The sequence below is a fragment of the Zalophus californianus genome, chromosome 1 (assembly GCF_009762305.2).
Source record: "Zalophus californianus isolate mZalCal1 chromosome 1, mZalCal1.pri.v2, whole genome shotgun sequence".
Lineage (NCBI taxonomy): Eukaryota > Metazoa > Chordata > Mammalia > Carnivora > Otariidae > Zalophus > Zalophus californianus.
The window spans coordinates 6390322-6408478 of record NC_045595.1 but is presented as its reverse complement, the minus strand read 5'-3'; the positions used below and the strand labels follow the sequence as shown (position 1 = coordinate 6408478).

The following is an 18157-nucleotide window of genomic DNA, read 5'->3' as shown; positions in this document are numbered from 1 at the left end:
TAATTTTAATCCCAACAGCACCTCTCACAGATGAAAAACTCACTAGGAAGGGCCCTGTGTGCTAGGCGGTCCTCCCCTCAAAAGAATCCTTTTAAATTCACCGAAGAAATGCTATGGAGCCGTCATTTTTTAAAAATTTGCATGTAAGGCCAAGTTGTCTGCATTTATAAACATGCCCGTGTATTCAGGCTCTCTGAAGCCAGGGAGGAAAATGGGTTCTATGGAATCCCAGAGGGAACCTGCTCCCTGGTCCCCAAGGTCTTTCCTATCAACAGTGGTTTACCAAACACTTAGGAAAACACCAAAGGCTATTTGAAGTGCTCTGTGCTGGTTGGTTTTACTTAATCGTCACATAAGCCAAGGTGGAAGGGACCGTGACTAAGACCAGTTAACAGATTGGGAAAAGAGGCTCAGAGACTGGAGGGGTCTTGCCCCAAATCCCACAAGTGACCCCCGGTGGAACAGGGATTTCAAGCCGGGCCATCTGAAGAAGTGCTTAGCCACGGCCCCACGCTGCCCTCCATGGTCAGCAAGACCCTGAGACACCCTCCTGAACCTCCCTGAATGACAAGAAACTGCCTCCTTCCCCTCCCCGGCAGCTCCTGGCCACAGAAAGACTCTGTAAGTATTTGGTGATTGAATGGGACATGAGAAAAGGGAACCTATGGCCACATGGGGTTGTCTGCATGTCTCTCCCCCTTGTCCCTTCTTCCTCAGGAGCAGGGAAGCTGGAGGTCACCAAGTTGCCGGGACTTAGTGGGTCTGGGGACACAATCTGAGAGCCAGGCTGCACCCCCCACACCCCGTCTCGGCTTCCCAGACCCCACAGTACTGCTCACGCCTCCGATTCCGGGGCCATGGAACCAGGGTGAAGAAAGGGAAGCACCAGGGTGCAAAATTCGAGGACTCTTGCTCTGAGTCATGGAGATGCAGGGTCAGCCCCTGGGAGTGAGTGCCTCCTTAAAATTTGCACCTTGGGTGCCCTGCCTGCCTCCCCACTATAAAATAAAGAATTGTTTTAATTCTCCAGACTTTTTGCTATCTTTGATAATGCTGGGCTGCATTTCCTTGAACATGTATCTTTTTTGGACATCTCTGATCATTTCCTCAGGATAAATTTCTAGAACCAGAACTGTCGGTTCACATAGTAAGATCCTTTATAAGATGTTTGAGACATATTATAAAAGTAGTATATTTCAGGGGCACCTAGGTGGCTCAGTCGGTCAAGCATCTGCCTTTGGCTTAGGTCATGATCTCAGGTCAAGCATCTGCCTTTGGCTTGGGTCATGATCTCAGGGTCCTGGGATGGAGCCCAGCACCGGTCTCCCTGCTCAGCAGGGAGTCTGCTTCTCCCTCTCCCTCCGCCCCTCCCCTCAAGCTCATGCTCTCTCTCTTGCTTGCTCTCTCAAATAAAAAAAAAAAATCTTTTCAAAAATAAAGTACTATATTTTAGCACTCACCAATCATGAAAAAAAAGTTCATGTGTCTATAATTTGAACAACACTAAGTACTATAATTAAACAGAAACAAAAGCCTTGCCAATTCAATGTTAAAAATCACATCTCATTTTAATTTGCTTTTTTTTTTTTTGATGTGGCTTTGAGGTTGGACTTTTTTTCTTATGTTTTTTATCTTTATATTTCATTTTAAATTGGTTATTTATGTTCTTTACCTATTCTTGTGTTAGGATTTATATATATTTTCTACTCATGTCCTACACATATATCTTCATTTCATATCAAGGATATTAACTCTTTGTTAATGATATCACCGATGTTTTTCCCACTTTGATATTTTTCCTTGGAATTAAATTCACGGCATCCCTGGTTTTTGAGAGAGAGATTCCAAATCCTTGAAATATGCTGGGTACTAAGAGTGTCTTTGTTATTGACATCCCCCTTGGAACACAACCTGAGCTTATGCTTTGGGATGAGATGACCCAGGATGGGGGCTGGTCACCAGCAGACCGCGCACGTGATTGGAAGGTTGGGGCCTGCGCCGGCCTGACCTCCAGAGAGCAGAGGGGCTGCAGATGGAGTTCCATCACACAGCCAACGATGCGATCAGCAATGCCTAGCGAGTGACACCCTGGACACCAAAGCTCAGGAGGAGCTTGCTGGCTAGTGAACACATGGGCATGCGGGGAGGGCGGCACCACACATCCTGATTCCACATGGAGAAGACACAGGAGCTCAGTGTCCTGGACCCTCCCGACCCTCCCCTGGGTGTCTCTTCACTTGGGTGGTCCCTACTGATAGCCTTTATAATAATACCGTCATTGTAATATAGCATTTTCCTGAGCTCTATGAGCTGATCGAGCAAATGACTGAATGTGAAGGGGGTCGTGGGAACCCCTGAGTTTGTTGCCAGTTGGTCAGAAGTGTGGGGGGCTTGGAGAACCCCCAACTTGCATCTGGCATCTGAAGTGAGGGCCGTCTTGCTGGGAACTGTGCTCCTAACCTGGCAGGGTCTGTGCTCCCTCCACTAGGCAGAATCAGAATCGAGGTGTCGCACACCCAGCTGGTGTCCAGATGCTCGTCCCAGCCCTGACACTGGCCAGAGCCTTCCCAGCAAGAATCACCTCCCACTTTCCGAAGTCCCACCAGGCCTGGTATGTGAAAATCCAGTCGGCCAAGGAGGAGCCCTGTCTCACCCCCTCCCACCCAAGCTCCCACTCTTTCTGGTCTAGAATTTCCCCTCCTTCCAAGTCATTTGTTCATTCATTCAAGTGTCTAGGCTCCTGACACATGCCAGGATGACCGTCTTCTTTTGTCCCCACTTGTATATTCTTCTGGGTCTCAGTCAAGATGCACCTCCTCCAGGAAGCTTTCCCTGACCAGTTCAGCCTTCCCCAGCCGCCCACCCTACTGTCCACAGCGTGTCTTGCTCACCCAACGGCAGCATTCACTGCCTGCGTATCAAGAGCACATCTGAGACTCAGCAGGCAAGCTCCCGTGTCCTCCCTTGGAGGGCACAACCCATCAAAAGTCAAGTATCAGGACACGAGTAACAGGAGCTAATGTGTTCATCAGACGTGCCCTGGGCCAGCCACTTGACCTTCATAATGTCACTAAAACCTCCTTTCACCTCCAAGGCTGGGGGGGGGCGGGATTCCTATTATTATCCCCATGGTCAGATGAGAATGTACAGGCTCAGAGAGGGCAAGCACACTGCCCAGGTCACACAGCAGCAGCCAGCAGACTCAGAGGTCAAGTCCAGGGCCCGCGGGCGCAGCCTCCGAGCTTCCCCGGCCATCCTCTGCAATGCCCTGCCACGCCCAGCCCCAAGCGCAGACTTACAATAGTCTGTCACGTAGAAATAGGTAGCTTCTGTCCATGAGCCGTTGCCTGCCAGGGAGGTGGCCCGGACTCGCACACTGTAATTCCCTGGCGGCAGCCCGCGCAGCCTGCAGCCCCGCTCCAGAGCAAAATGTCTGCGGGAGACACAGAGGTGCAGCTCCTGGAAGACAAGGGGAGGAGAGGGGGCGGGTGTGGGGGGTCCTTCTTCGCCACTCGGGAGCGTCCACCCTTGGAAGGAAGGTTCGATCAGGGCACTGCGCACTTGAGCCGCATCAGGACCATCAGAATTTCCGCACGCTCGCTCTCCAGGGAAGGATGGGGATGTGGAGGCTGTCATCACTGATAACAGCCAACCCTTCCTAAACTGCAAGCCAAGGATTCGCCCTGGATCGGCTCATTTCCTTCCTATGACGACCCCATTGGGGCTCGGCCTCATGCTGCGGGCCCGGGGGGAAGGTCCGTGAACCTTGGCTGTCAAGGGGGCTGGACGGTCACTGTGACCCACTCAGCTCTGCTGTGGCAGCATGAAAGCAGCCGGGGACCAAGCCCAAATCCGTAACATCCGTCCACAAACGGACATGGCCGTGTGCCCACGGAACGTCATGGACACTAAACGCTGAACTTCACGTTAAGCTGACACGTGTCGTGACACTGTTCTCTCGACGTTTTGAATTTCTTTTCTCCAGCCATTTTAAGATATGAAAGCGATCCTTAGAGCTCAAGCTGTACAAGAACAGGTGTACAAAAATAGTTTGCCGACCCCTGGTTGAACAGACGAGATGGTTGGTCGGAGGGCTCCTAGCTGGTAAGTGGCTGGGCCAACCACCCTTGAATCCAGAACCATCTGGCTCCCAACCTTTTTGGAACCACCGTGAGGCCTTGTCACCAGGCCTCTAGAAAGTCCCAGAAGGACGGGAAAGAAGAGACCCACATGACCTAAATCAAATTTCAGACTTTGCCCCCACACACACCTCCTGGCCCCAGAACCAAACACATACATGGGCTTACATATGCATGGACTTAATGTCTTAAGGACAAATTTTAAAGCTCCTTCCTTCCCCTGGTGCAGCCTTTTGCTTTGATTCGATTTACTTGACCATTCTGAGAAAGAGCTGGGACCTACTTCAATCTCTGAAAACAGAGAGGAGATAAGTAAAGCACACACACCCCAGTGATCACCGTGTAAACAGAGATCAACCCAGAGCTTAGTAGGAGAGGCGAGAGACTCACTGCGAAGTGGGACCATGAACCCTGCACGCGTCGGGCCAAATTTTAAAAAACTTTCCAAAACAGCTCCAAGTTAATAGTGCATGCAGAGGGCTGGACTGGAAAATTTTAGTGGGCAGAGAAAGAAACGTAAAAACTCCCGTGCTCATCATGTGACAATAACAGCAAGAAAACAGATCGGGCTGGATCAGGCTGGTGGCAGGGGGTGGGGGCTCTGGTCCAAAGGTTCGTCCAAGTCGGATGAGTCACCAAGTAGAAAGGGACAAATAAGCAAATATAGAAACCGAAGGTAGTTGCTATCGGGGACAAAGGGGAAGTGTACCCTCCAAGGCCAGCCATGGACCCCACACACCTCAAGAGGCAAAGGAGAGGGAAGGGAGCATGAACAGAAGGAACTAGACCCTGAGGCAGCTGTCTCCACAGACACCGAGAATCAAAAACAAAAAGCGAAACGAGAAGCGAAACCTGACTAAGAGTAAAGAAGCCAATTATATGAAAGTTTGTGCCAACAAGAGAGAAGTTCAAAACCATGAAAGACACTGAAGCAAAGGATAGGAGAGCACCAAAATTAAAAAGCGATATTCCTTTCAGGGAGGGGGGCGGTCCCTGGGGCCAGGGTCTCCTGGGCAGAGAGGGGACGAAGTAGGAGGGCAAATGACTTGAATGCGAGGTTCAAGGAGAGAGAGATTCGAAAGTGATGCAGCTAGAGGTGATTTCTGCTATCAGTCTAGCAAATACCAAAAAAAAAAAAAAAAGAAGAAGAAGAAGAAGAAGAAAGAGAAGAAGACCTCCCACCAAATGCTGGAGAGAATTTTGTAGAACTGGCAAAATCATACCCCAACAGTACTAATGGTGTATAAAAAAAATTTTGTTAACATTATTTTCTTACTTTATCAAAGCAATGCTAGGCAATAAAGGAAAATGGAGATGATCCGCCATCTTGTCTATGAAAAGGTTTTTTTAAAAGGTGATTATAATCTCTCACTCTCTCCCATTCCCTCCCCCCCTAAATCTCTGTTCCCCTAAAGGGCAAATAGGGCCAGTCTATCTGGGATTGGGGCTGGGCCATGTGGGGCAGAGGCTCTAGTAGGGATTCCTACTGGTGACCCTTGGGCTCCAGGAATGGGGGAGACAGTCCAGCCAAAGACAGCTGGGAGAATTTAGGGTTAGGTCCAAGGCCAATAGGGTAACCAACTGTCCCAGTTTACCCAGAACCAAGGGATTCCTAGGATGTAGGACTGCAATGCTCAACACGGGCAAATTCCAGGCAAATGGGAAAGAGTTGGTCACAGCAGCAGGAATAAAACCAAGGAGGGTCTGTAGCGGAAACGTGATGCTCACTGCCCAGAATCCATATTCTCTTCCTTGCTGCCCATAACATCCCAAACTTCCTTTGGAAGCTGCCCCTCCTCCTTGCCTCCCATCCTCAACCCCACCCCGGTTCCAGGGCTGATGCTAAATTGCCGGAAGCTGCCTGAAGCTGAAGAGTCCCATGGGTTCAGGGAAAGGCACAAAACTCGAGCCCAAATGAGCCATCAGGAAAATGCACATCCAGACCACAGTGTGATACCACTCACACCCACCAGTATGGTTCTAATCAGAGAGACAGCCTAGAGCACGTATCGGCAACCATGTGGAGAAACTGGAACCCTCAGATGCTACCCGGGGGGATATAAAATGGTGCAGCCCCTTGGGGAAAGAGTGGGCATTTCCTTAAAAGAGTTGGCACAGGACCCAGGAGCTCCATCCCTTGATATGCACCCAGGAGAACTGAAACCATGCGTCCACACAAACACTTGCACACAAATGCTCTAAGCAGCATTGCTCACAATGGCCAGAAGGTGAAAATGACCCAAATGTCCATCTACGGGTGAGTGGTAACAAAATGTGATCCATCCACATGCTGGAGTATTTCTCAGCCATGAAAAGGAAGGAAGCTTGGACATGCGCCGCCACGTGGATGGACCTTGGAGACATTATGATAATGACAGAAGCCAGCAACAGAAGGGCCATGTACTGTACGATTCATTCATAGGTAGTGTCAAGAACAGGCAAATTCATAGAGACAGAAAGTAGGTTAGTGGTTGACAGAGGCTGGAGGGAGATGAGGCAGGGGAGATTGGGGGACGGGGGGACTTTTTAGGGTGATGAAAATACTCTGAAATTGATGTGGTGATGGTCACACAACTCTGTGAATTACTAAAAAAAACAATGAATTATAGGGGCGCCTGGCTGGCTCAGTCGGTGGAGCGTGCGACTCTTGGTCTCAGGGTTGTGAGTTCGAGCCCCACGTTGGGTGTAGAGAATACTTAAAAATTGTAAAAAAAATTTTTTTAAAAACCACCATTGAATTGTATATTTTATTGTATTGTATTGTAAAGATTTTATTTTTAAGTAATCTCTACATGCAACGTGGGGCTCGAACTCACAACCCTGAGACCAAGAGTCGCACGCTCCACCGAATGAGCCAGCCAGGCACCCGAACTGTATATTTGAAATGGGTGTATTTTATGGTATGTGAATGTGTCACAGTAAAGCTGTTACTATAAAACAAACAAACAAACAAAAGCCCTCGTGCCCAAGCCTGACGTTACGGCTCCCAAAACTAAAAACTTAAACTCTCTGGCCATTTACAGAAAACAACCTCTGACTTAAGTGGCCGCCCTCAACTGCAGATGGTAGATTCGGGAGCACAAAGGTCTGGATTTAAGATGCTGGGTGTGTGACCCTGAGCAAGTCCACTCAGCTCCTCCATACTCCTGGCCAAAAAAGGAGACACTAACAGATCCCACCTTGTCGGGTCACTGCGAGGTTCAAACGGATGGTTGCAAAGGACTCAGGGTTGTGTCTGGGACAGGGAAAGGGCTCAGTCAAACCCAAAGAGGTGATGCGACTCATCTGCTTGAAGTCCCACAGTCAAGGGGAGAATTGTGCGCAGGCGGATTCAAGCCCCGGCCAGCGCCTCTCCTGGCAGGAGCAGAACCCAGCCCTTCTGGGGATGGAGATCCACCCCAGGGAAGTTACGGGCGTGGCTTAGAGCGGGGGCTGGCCAACGCCAGCCTGCTGCCTGTTTTTGTAAAAAAAAAAAAAAGTTTCATTGGCACACAACCATACCCATTATACAGGGTGGTTTCGAGCTACAACAGCAGAGTTAAGTATTTGCAACAGAGGCCATCCAGCTGGGAAGTCAAATATGTTCAGTATCTGGCCCTTGACAGAAAAAAACAGCTGCCAACCCTCTGATCAGAACATCAGATAGTCTTGGGTTTGAATCCTGACTTTATTCTTATGGATCCTGGACAAAAAAATTCTGGCTGCCTCCGGACCAAGCTCACTGGGTTATTCTGAGGATTTATTGCATTTCATCGGTCCTGAGAGCACATTATTTTCACATTTTGGCATTTCTGAAATTGCAAGGGAGCTTAGAAGCAACACCAACTCAGAATTGGCAGCATCTTTTTTTTTTTTTTTTTAGCAGTCCATAAAAATCATGGGGTCGCTTATCATGCCTAAGACGTGGTAAAATACAATAAATGAGATATGACCGTGTGTGCACAGTGCTTCATATGTGCGAGACACAGTGACCCCTCAGGACAGCTTGGCTCCTTTTTTGTTCTTCTTAGATGCTATATCTTGGGCATCTCTGTGTTCACCCACCACCCCACACGGTGTCTGGTAGTAAATGAAAAGTTCCTTATTAAGATCTTAAGTGATTTCTCCCCAGACTCAGAGAACTCTGTCTAAAGTGAAATGGGTCTCCTGTCATGTCAGGAGGGACACAAATGCAGGCAGCCATCATTCATCTTGTCGGACGGAGCTGAAATGTGAGAAGCAATGGGAGAAACTGAGGAAATAAGTAAGTGTGCAGACTGGCATTTCTCACCCATCTCCCTGGAAAGTTATAAATCAAGGCGTGGAGTCCTAATGACAACGTATCTAATAGGAGAAGTATTTGGGCCAGAATTTAAGAAGAGGAAGGGGGTACCAGCAACAGCTCTGAGGTACGTGCCCAGGCATCAGGGGGTCTTACCTCATCACCATAGCGTCGGTAACTCACTTCATACAGCACGATCAGACCGTTGGGTTCCTTTGGCTCCTGCCACATCAAGTGAACGACATTGTTCTCGAAGATTTCGTGGGTCACGGGGCCAACAATGTCATCTGCCTTGGCTGTAAGGAGCAGTGCTTAGAGGCCGGGACCTGACCCCTGGATCAAATACCACCTCCACCACCTACCAGCTGAGCAACCAACCTCAAGCTGCTTGAGTAACTTTCCCACAAGGAAAATGGACACGTAAAAGTCACTTCTTCATAGGACTGTCTACATAACTATCTATCCATCTGTCCATTTATCTCATATCCCATTGGTTCTGTTTCTCTGGAGAACCCTGATTAATACCATACATATACATACTTCTTAATTTTACTTTATATTTCTCATGGCTTATGTGTCTTTGCTAAAGTTCATATATTGGCTATGTATGACTCGCGTAATCAAACAATAATATTGGCATATATGGATGGTCCCTAAGGGCATTCTGCTCAGTGAAATCAGTCAGACAGAGAAAGACAAATAGTGTATGATCTCACTTATATGTGGAATCTAAAAAGGGGGAACGCAGAGAGTGGATCTTAAGCATTCTCGCTACAGAAAAACAAGTGGTAACCACGTATTGTGACGGAGGTGGCAGCTAATGCCACGGTGGTAATCATATTGCAATACGTACGCGTATCAAATTGACACACCGTACACCTTACACGTACACAATGTTATGTCAGCTGGGATCTCAGTGAAGCCAGCCGCAAATAAAAATAAGAAATGACAAAGGCAGATAAGTTCAAGTACACATCTACGCTGCCTAATGGGCGGAGGGTGGGCCCTTGGTCAGCCCCGGGTCTCCTGGCGCCGGGACGGGACCACCCACCTTCGGGCATGGTCCTGGCGCTGACGTAGGCGGCCACGCTGCACCTCTCCTCGGGGGAGTCTTGGTTGCAAGCCTGCAGCTCGATGCGGTAGCCAGTGAAGTGGCGCAGCCCAGAGATGACCAGGGATTCTTTGTTCACCACTTTCTCGAAGGGCTTGTGCTCCTCCGGGCTCGTGGGCGCGCTGGTCGAGGTGTTGGGGAAACCTGGAACCGTGGGCGCGGCTGCCGTCACATTGGCAACGTCCCCGAGGGCCCGGCGTTTCCGCGATGGCCTGTCACGACAGCAGGACACACACGGTCATGCGGTTGCCGTCTTTAAGACAAAAACGATGCTGAAGATTGAAAGGCTCAGAATCAAAGACTGGTGCGGTGGGGATGCAAGGAGGCACACAGATTAAATGCAGGTTGCCCAGAATTACGACCCAGAGCAGCTCCCAGGACGCCCTCGAGGGGAGGGGGCTCCAGGACCATGGGCAGGGGACACACACCGATATTCCCCTCAACGTGCTTGATTTCAGGTTGTCATGTTGCAGATTAATCGGCCACCCCGGGTCAGTGTTAAAGACAAAATTCCTAAAGCATGTCAGAGTCTAGCTTTTCAGTAGCCCAGCCTCCCGAACTACTGGCCAGCATCATCTGTCTAAACAGGTAAAATGCATCTTCTAATTCTTATGACCATATAGGGCATCTGCATCATAGTAGTGACTAAATTTCAGTTCTTGGGTTAAAAAAAAAAGAATCTTACCACTCAGGTTGGTAAAGGTAACTCCAAAAAAAAAAAAAAAATGCAGTCGACACACATTTCCCCCCAATTAAGAAGAAATTAAGAAATAAATGCAATAGCCTAAAAACTTAAAAACACGCAAACACAAAAAGCAGAGAGAAAATTTAATTGACTCATCATTCCACTGCCTTCTGTTTCCTGGAGGCAATTTTTTTCCCTAGAAATATTATGTGTAGGTAGGAGGACCAAGCTAGCTTTGTAATCCTTTGTTCGCTTGTTCTGTTGGAAATATTCATCAAAGAGCTTCCTTAAAACGTAATGCCTTAAGTACTTAGCACAGATTTTATGTTTTGTCTTTTTCAATGTGAAGGTTTTCCCTCCCTGTTACAAAAGGAAACATGCTCACTGCAGAAAACTTGGAAAACTGGAAAATATTCATTTTAATGCATGAGCCATAAATTACTAACCAAACTCTTATTTTATTTAATACAGACATACCTCATTTTATTGCACTTGGCTCTATTGTGCTTTGCGGATCCTGCATTTTTACAAACTGAAGGTTTGTGGCCGCCCCACATCAGCCAAATCTACCAGCACCATTTTCCAGCAGCATTTCCTCACTGTGTGTCTCTGGGTCACCTTTTTGGGGATTCTCACACTATTTCAAACTTTCTTATTATTATCATATTTGTTACAGCGATCTGTGATCGGTGAGTATGACTCACTGAAAGCCCCGATGATGGTCTGCATTTTGTAGCAATATTTTTTAATTAAGGTGTGTATACTGGTTTGTTCGACGTAACGCTATGGCACACCTAGTAGACTACAGTCTGGTTCCAGTAGAACATTCATACACACTGGGAAACCAAAAACTTCAGGCGACCTGCTTTATTGCGATATTTGTCTTACAACAGTGGGTCTGGAACGGAGCCCACAGGCCCTCTGAGGATGTCTGCATAAGAGTATCCGCAGGGATTTTTGCTCTTATAAATATTGCTTTGATCATTGTCGTATTGTCTTATTAGATCCTAAAACTAGACTCTTAGAAGGGAAGGTGCTAGGCTGCGCCTGTTCATCCGTACAGCGAAATTGCTCTGCGGGAACTTTCTACTGACCGGGGGCTCTCACCAGGAGCCCCTGAAACTGCACCTCAGGATAACCTCATCAGTACTCAGGGTTAAAGGGTTCTTTGGGTTTTGTTTGTTTGTTTGCAGATTTTCAACCCAAAAGATTAACTGAAAAACAAGGCATTGTTGCTTTGTTTGCATCTCTTAATACCATTCCGTGTGGGCTTGTCTTTCCTTCCTTGGTCCGTTGTGTTTCTCTAGGGAAGTGTCCATCTTTCTCCTCTGTTTTTATGATGTTCTAGCGCTTTCCCCACTGTTCCTACTGCTGCCCTGTTTATTCACTAAGGATATTAACACTGTTATCAACACTACCGTCAGTGAGTTTTCTATAAATGATTCAAAACAGTCTTTCACATGTATCTGGACAATCTTGGAGCTCAGCAGATGTTTGTATTTTTTCCTGTACAGTTAATTCTCCATGGGGTTACCAAGGTGGTATGGCAATTATGAAAGGGATCGTCTCCTCTGTTTTCTATTCTAACTATTGCTATTGCTAGTATATCACTGGGCTTTTTGTTTATTTGTATTGTACCTTCTTTCCCAAACTCTCTTCTAAGAGCTTCATAGTTGATATCCTTGGGTTTCCAAGGAACACACTAGAAAAAGAGTCAGCACACTTTTCCTGTCGATGGTAGGAAGTAAATATTTTGGATTTTGTGGGGCCTGTGTCACCAACTACTTTCTATCTCTACTCAACTTTCAATGGCTTTACGACTATTGTAGCTTGAGAGCGGGGGTTCACAAAATATAAACAAATGGGAGTGGTTGCATTCTGATAAAACTTCACTGACAAAAAAAAAAAAAAATGGGCAGCCAGGCTGTCCAGCCTGTTAATACCCCAGCACGTCTACCCTTGCACTGGGCTATCTGCGAATATCAATGACATTATTTCCCACAATCCATTCTTTGCTATCCTAATTTCTGTTTTGTGTCTTATTGCATTGGCTAGATACCCAGGAAAATGTTACTTAGTAACGACGACACTGGGCTTCCTTCTCAATGTAACAGGGACAGTTTAAATACAATGTTAGCTTGGCTGTTGGTTTCATGGAGGTAATATTTATTTACCTTGTAGCAGAAGTAGTCTGCTCCCGCTTTTCTAAAAGGCCTCTTTTTGGCTCATTTCCCTAAATTAGGAATTTTAATTAATACTGTCTCATGAGATTATCATATGATTTTCCTTACTGGGCCCCTGATGCATTATCGTCATCTCCTGATCGTAAACCATCCTTGTACTTCTGCGTGAAACAATATTGCCAGCACACTGTTTCACTTAGGACGTTCGGATCTAAAGTCTCACTTTAGCTGGTCTTGGGGTTTCTGTCAACATAGCATCTACATCACGTTCTGCTAAGGGGCGTTATGTTAGTTTCATAAAATGACCTGGAAAGATTTCCATAGATTTCTATGCTCAGAAAAGTTTCTATATCACAGAGTTTGAAATAACTCATCTATAAAATTCTCTGGGCCCAGGGCCTTTTGGGGACGTAACTTTTACTCATTTACCAAAGTTATTAGAATATTTAATTTTCTCTGCTTCATCTTGAATCAGATCAAATTAAAACCTTCCTCCTCACTGAAAGCTTCAAAGTGAATTAACACAAGACTGTCCAGCGAATGCAACATTAAAATCTTCCTTCGACCCTAGTTTCAGATCACCTGCTTTACTTCTAGTTATTTGTGGTTTTCATCCTTATATTTGCAAGTTCAACGATTTCCCCTCCCTCACAATACATTTCTATTTTTACCTTTTTAGGTTGCTTTCTTAACTTGCAAAATCATGTAAGGCTACTAATTTGCATCAAAGCCCAGCTTTGGCGATATTCTACACATTTAAGGTACATGATATTCTCATTCCCACTATTTTCCAAATGGACTTTAATGAAAGTCTGCTTCTCCCAAAAGGTATCAAAGCAATCAACTTTAAATCACCAGGGAGCACTTTTCTGTTCAAATGTTTGAAGTCAATTTTTAGTTTCTACTGCACTGTAGTCAGAACAAAAACCTTACATGGGCGGGGGACATGCATTAAGATTTTTTGTCTGGTCTTTTCATCTGCAATACCAGTGACGTTCTTGGACGGAAACCAAAGACAGACCCATGTTAGCAAGATTCAGAACATTTCCATCCAGGCATAAATGGGCCTTTTCCCAAATGACCACAACACTGGTCCCTGAGGAAAATCTACTGAGAAATGGGTGTCCAAACATGAAAAGGTCTCATCAAACAAGCCAAATGTATATGCGGTCGCCCCCCTCCCCCGCTATCTGTCGTTTGGGGTTCCCACATTCTCCCCTGCCTACACACCCCACAATCTCATACCAAACCAGTGGTCCTCAACCAGGGGCGAGTCTGCCCCTCCCCCCACCATGGGGGAACATCTGACGTGTCTGGGGACATTTTTGGTTGTCTCTACTTGGGGGAACACGTAAGCTACTGGCATTGTGAGACCAGAGACCAGAGATGCCACTCAACATCCTACCATGCACAGGGCGGGCCCCACAACTGAGAATGATCTGGCCCTAAATGTCAAACGTCTGGGATTTGAGAAACCCCGATGTGGATGGACCCAAGCCTCAAACGTCTAGGCCTTTCTTTTCTGCAGGTTGTATTCCAAATGGCCACTAGAGGTCAGATCAGGGCCACACAAATAGGCCTGAAAAAATCAAGAAGCAAATCCTCTGAGTAGCATCCCTCCACGTGGCCCTGACCTGCCTTTCCAGTCTCCCCTCTGGCTCCTCCCAGGGGCCCCGATTCATCCCAAGGCCTTCCTTTCCCCAGCCTCTCTCGGCCTGTCCCCTCCTTCAGGACAAGCCCCCTTGGAGCTTCCAGACACAAATCAAAGGAAAGCCCACCTGTCCTCAGTGGAGTTCAGCGACACGGCACGCCTTTGCTCACATGCCTGCAGCCCCACACTTGCCACCCCAAATAAAAACATTCTGTTCGCAGATCAGGCTCCCCCCCACGACCTGCTGCACATGCCTCAGATTCTGGGGTCCGGGCGTAGTCTGACCCACACCGTAGGTGCCAATAAACAAATGTTTAAATAAATGTTCAGCGAGTGAACACATGGGGGGAAATGTGTGGCATCTACGAGGTGCCCAGAAAGTACCCCCTTCTATTCTGTTTTATTTTTTTTCTTAAGTAACTCTGCCCCCAATGTGGGGCTCGAACTCCTGACCCAGAGATCAAGAGTCACATGCTCCACCGACTGAGCCAGCCAGGCGCCCCTGATTCTACATTTTAGTAAGAGTGTGTTAGTGCAGATTTGTGCCCAGATCCCATTTGAGGGTGAAGGCAGTTCCCGTATGAATTCGTGAAGCCTCCGATATCTGCAGAGCAGCCCATCACATGCATTAAGGCCACGGAAGCCTCTGGAGTCTCAAAGGCACACAGCATGCTTCCTGCCCTGCCTGGCCCGCCGGCCCTGCGCTGAGCAGCCCCCAGTGGTCACGCAGACCTCCTGCAGGTGAGCCGTACCTAGTGTTCTCAGCACCAGGGCTTGAAGAGGATTTTCTGTGAAAACAAAACCAACCACTCTGAGGACAGACAGAACTCATTCAGACAGACCTCTGGCTTCTGACACCCTGGAAGCCACATTCCCTCCGAGCAGCCCAAGGGTGCCCTGCCCTTGACTGTGGACCACATCTCCCACCCCCCAAATCACATCATCTCCATCAGATGCAGAGAACACAGCATGGGGGGAGGGCGGGCGGGGGAGAATCAGAGAAAATACCCTCCCCTCCCCCGAGACCTGGCCAGCTGGGGTACCCCCTCAGATGCCAAACTTGACTACATTTAAACATCACAACTGACTCAGCCGTTTCCTTAAGTCCAGCAGCATTTTGTTTTTAACTGGTAAAACAGTAACTGCCCCCACCCTCCATGCCTGGGCTCTGACATTTAGCGCTCTTTTGGACTCAGGGTCGGGTTGGGGGGAGGGAAGCAAGAAAGAAAAAAAATTTTTTTAAATGTCACACATCGATGGTTCTGGGAAAACGTCTATTCTTCTGAGAAGTGATGACTGGCATTTGAAGGGACCCATTTTAAAATCTTATTTTATCCCAATGTCACCCTTTTGGGGTTTCGATCCACTCTGGAGACAGCGCATTGCATCAGACATTGCTGGGGGGCCCATCTGCTGAGGGCGGTAAGGGGGCGGGATAAGAGGCGTCTCACAGCCCACACCCCTCACCAGCAGCCAGATCCGGGGTCGGATCCCTCGCCAGCTCAGAAACACCGGCTCTGGACCCATGAAAGGGAGGTGACAGCTACGTCAGTGGGCCACTCTAAAGACTCATGAACTAATATGATGCAGACAGCACTGCTGGTGTCGGGTGGGTGGAGGCAGGGATGCGGCTCATCATCCTACACAGGACAGCCCCACAGCAGAGGACGAGCTGGCTCCAAACGTCCACAGGGTCAAGGCTATGAAGCCTGGGTGACTCACGTGCTCTCACAGTCCTAAGAAACAAGAACTATTATTATCTGCACGTGGCAGATAAGTAAACTGAGGCATCGAGAGACACCTGCCGTTTACCTGAGCGTCTCTGCCTCTGGGAGAGGCAATGACAGAGGAGGGGCCTGGGGTCGTCTTCACTGCAAACCCTCTCAGAGCCGATGTACATCAGCACATCCCTTCCCTCCCTCAAGGAAACTCAACAGATTTAAACAGGAGAAGCCTCCGGGTTTTGAAGATGCCATAGAAATTTCCAGAAGGACAAGAAGGTTGGCGAGATGAACACAAGAGAATGCTCTGAGCTTGAGACTTCAAGATAAATCAAACATGGGGCCCAGGAGGCATTCCTCAGGGTGTGCCGCAAAACCTAATGGAGCTCGTTTAAGAACGCAGGCGGAGACCCCAGGCTGGGACAAAGAGTTTGGGCCACGTGGGAAAGCAAATGTTGAGGGTTTGTGGGTTTTTTTTTGGTTTTGTTATTTTTTTTTTTAACTTGTCCCTGTTTGGAGTGCTTATTTGCTCTTCCTGGTAAGGTTCCTATTGAATCTCCTCCTTTACCCACCCACCCCCTGGGTCCCCGCTTCATCTTGTTCCTGTAACGACCCCCCCTCCACACAGAGCCAATGAACAGTCCTGACCTGGGGACGAACACCACATTGTGCAGGTAATCCTCAAAGGTCTTCCTAAAAGAGGACTCCTCCAGCTCCTTGAGGATCTGAGAGTCCGTCTTGGGGCAGGAGCAACATTCGCCGGCAGACTCCTCGTATTCACTCTGGTTGTGCTTCTGGGAGCCCTCGGCCTCGAACGGCGGAGACCAGGTCCGGGACGGCAGTTTCAACCCTAGAGACAGGCAGAGCAGGTGGCCTCGGATCCTCCCCCTGAGCCCGCAACATGCACACCGCCAAGGGGGTCTTCTCGGAGGGGCTGGGGACACCTGTGCATGTCAGAGTGTTCCAGAAACTAGAAGACACCATAACCCCATCGGACTGGAGACTAAGGTAACCAAGTATGTCTTGGCCCCATGGAACCTACAGTCTAGTGGCTGGGAATTGGGGGGCGCTACGTAAGAAACATAAACACATATACCATGGGTCAGCTCGCAGGGTGAACGTACAGAGAATGTCTCAAGCTGATGCTTTTCACGAGGTGGTCTCAGAGGAAGTGACTGCCGAGCAGTCCCAAATGAAGGAAAGGAATGAGCTACGCACACGTCTTGGTGTAAAGCAGTTCAGACGGAGCAAAAAGCAAGTGCAAAGTCCCTGAGGTAGGAATTTCCCTGGCATGCCGAAAGACACCAAGAACCCAAAGTAATGAGCAGGACAGAACGAGGGACAGGAGGTGGGAGGTGGGGTTGGAGAAAGGCTGAGGGGGCAGGTGACAGTGCCATGAATCAATCAATCAGCCAGCCAACCATATAAAGTAACGGGAGGCCACATAAAGGGTCTGACCTACAGACCCAATGGTTACAAATGAAAGAATCTACAGTTCACTCAGGAATCCAGAAATCAGTAGAGCAGTGGTTCTTCCCCGGGGTTGGGGCGGGGGAGGGGTGATTCGGCACCATCCCCCACCCACACCCCACCCCACCCCACCCCCGGACACTGGGCAAGGTCTGGAGATATTCTGGCTGTGAGGAATCCTGCGGGATGGAGGAGATTCTGGCACCTGCGGGATGAGGCCGGGGGTGCTGCTCACTGTCCGACAAGGCACAGGACAGCCCCGGCCCCAGAGAATGATCCAGCCCCAAAGGTCAACAGTGCTGAGGTGGAGACACTCTGGACTAACGACGCGAGGCAAGATGGGGGAAGACATTTTTCAAAAACACGAAGTTGTTTTTTAAGTGCCGAAGCTGGCCGTGTCGCGACCCCCGAGTCCAATCCCAGGGACACCGGCCATCCATCGTGCGGGCCACGGACATGCTTCGGGTGCGACTGTGAGGATGAATGCTGCTCTCATCAGGCAAAATCCACGAAGGGCCCTGGGATTCACCTTTCCCGCCACCAGCCCTTGCGCCTGGAGCCTCCCGGGGGCTACTGGGCATTTTTTTTTCCTCTCCCCTTGAATGGGTCCTGGAGACAATGGGCTCTAAGTACCGTCCCGTGAATGGTGAGTATCCACTCAGAAGCCTAAGTATTTATCCAGCTGAGAATGCTACAAGGGACTCTTAAGAACGCTTCTAACATTTATTAATAGACACAGACTAACCTGGCTGGGTTAACCATTACAGGGACTGGTCATGGCATAACGGATGGAGGAAAAAGGTCGGGTTTCCTTCGTGTGAGAGGATCCTAAGAAATTTCTGGAGAGGAAAGGACCTTTTGATCAGGCCACACACAGTTCCTCACTCCCGTTACCTTCTCTGGCCCCCACCGCAGGGCACGTAGTGTCTCACGGTT

General features: G+C 48.5%; 1 protein-coding gene across 4 annotated transcripts in view; it reads right to left on the bottom strand.

Moving 5' to 3' along the window:
- Positions 1-18157, bottom strand: part of INSR (insulin receptor) — a 124224-nt gene that overhangs the window by 11588 nt on the left and 94479 nt on the right. For 2 of the 4 annotated variants that reach the window (XM_027582997.2, XM_027582996.2), the window contains exons 10-14: positions 16400-16601; positions 14783-14818; positions 9452-9723; positions 8557-8696; positions 3300-3459 (exon numbers count right to left, since the gene is read on the bottom strand). In XM_027582997.2, coding sequence (XP_027438798.1) covers positions 3300-3459; positions 8557-8696; positions 9452-9723; positions 14783-14818; positions 16400-16601 — 810 coding nt within the window. The remainder of the gene's footprint in view (positions 1-3299; positions 3460-8556; positions 8697-9451; positions 9724-14782; positions 14819-16399; positions 16602-18157) is intronic. The other 2 variants (XM_027583000.2, XM_027582998.2) reach the window with 1 other exon arrangement.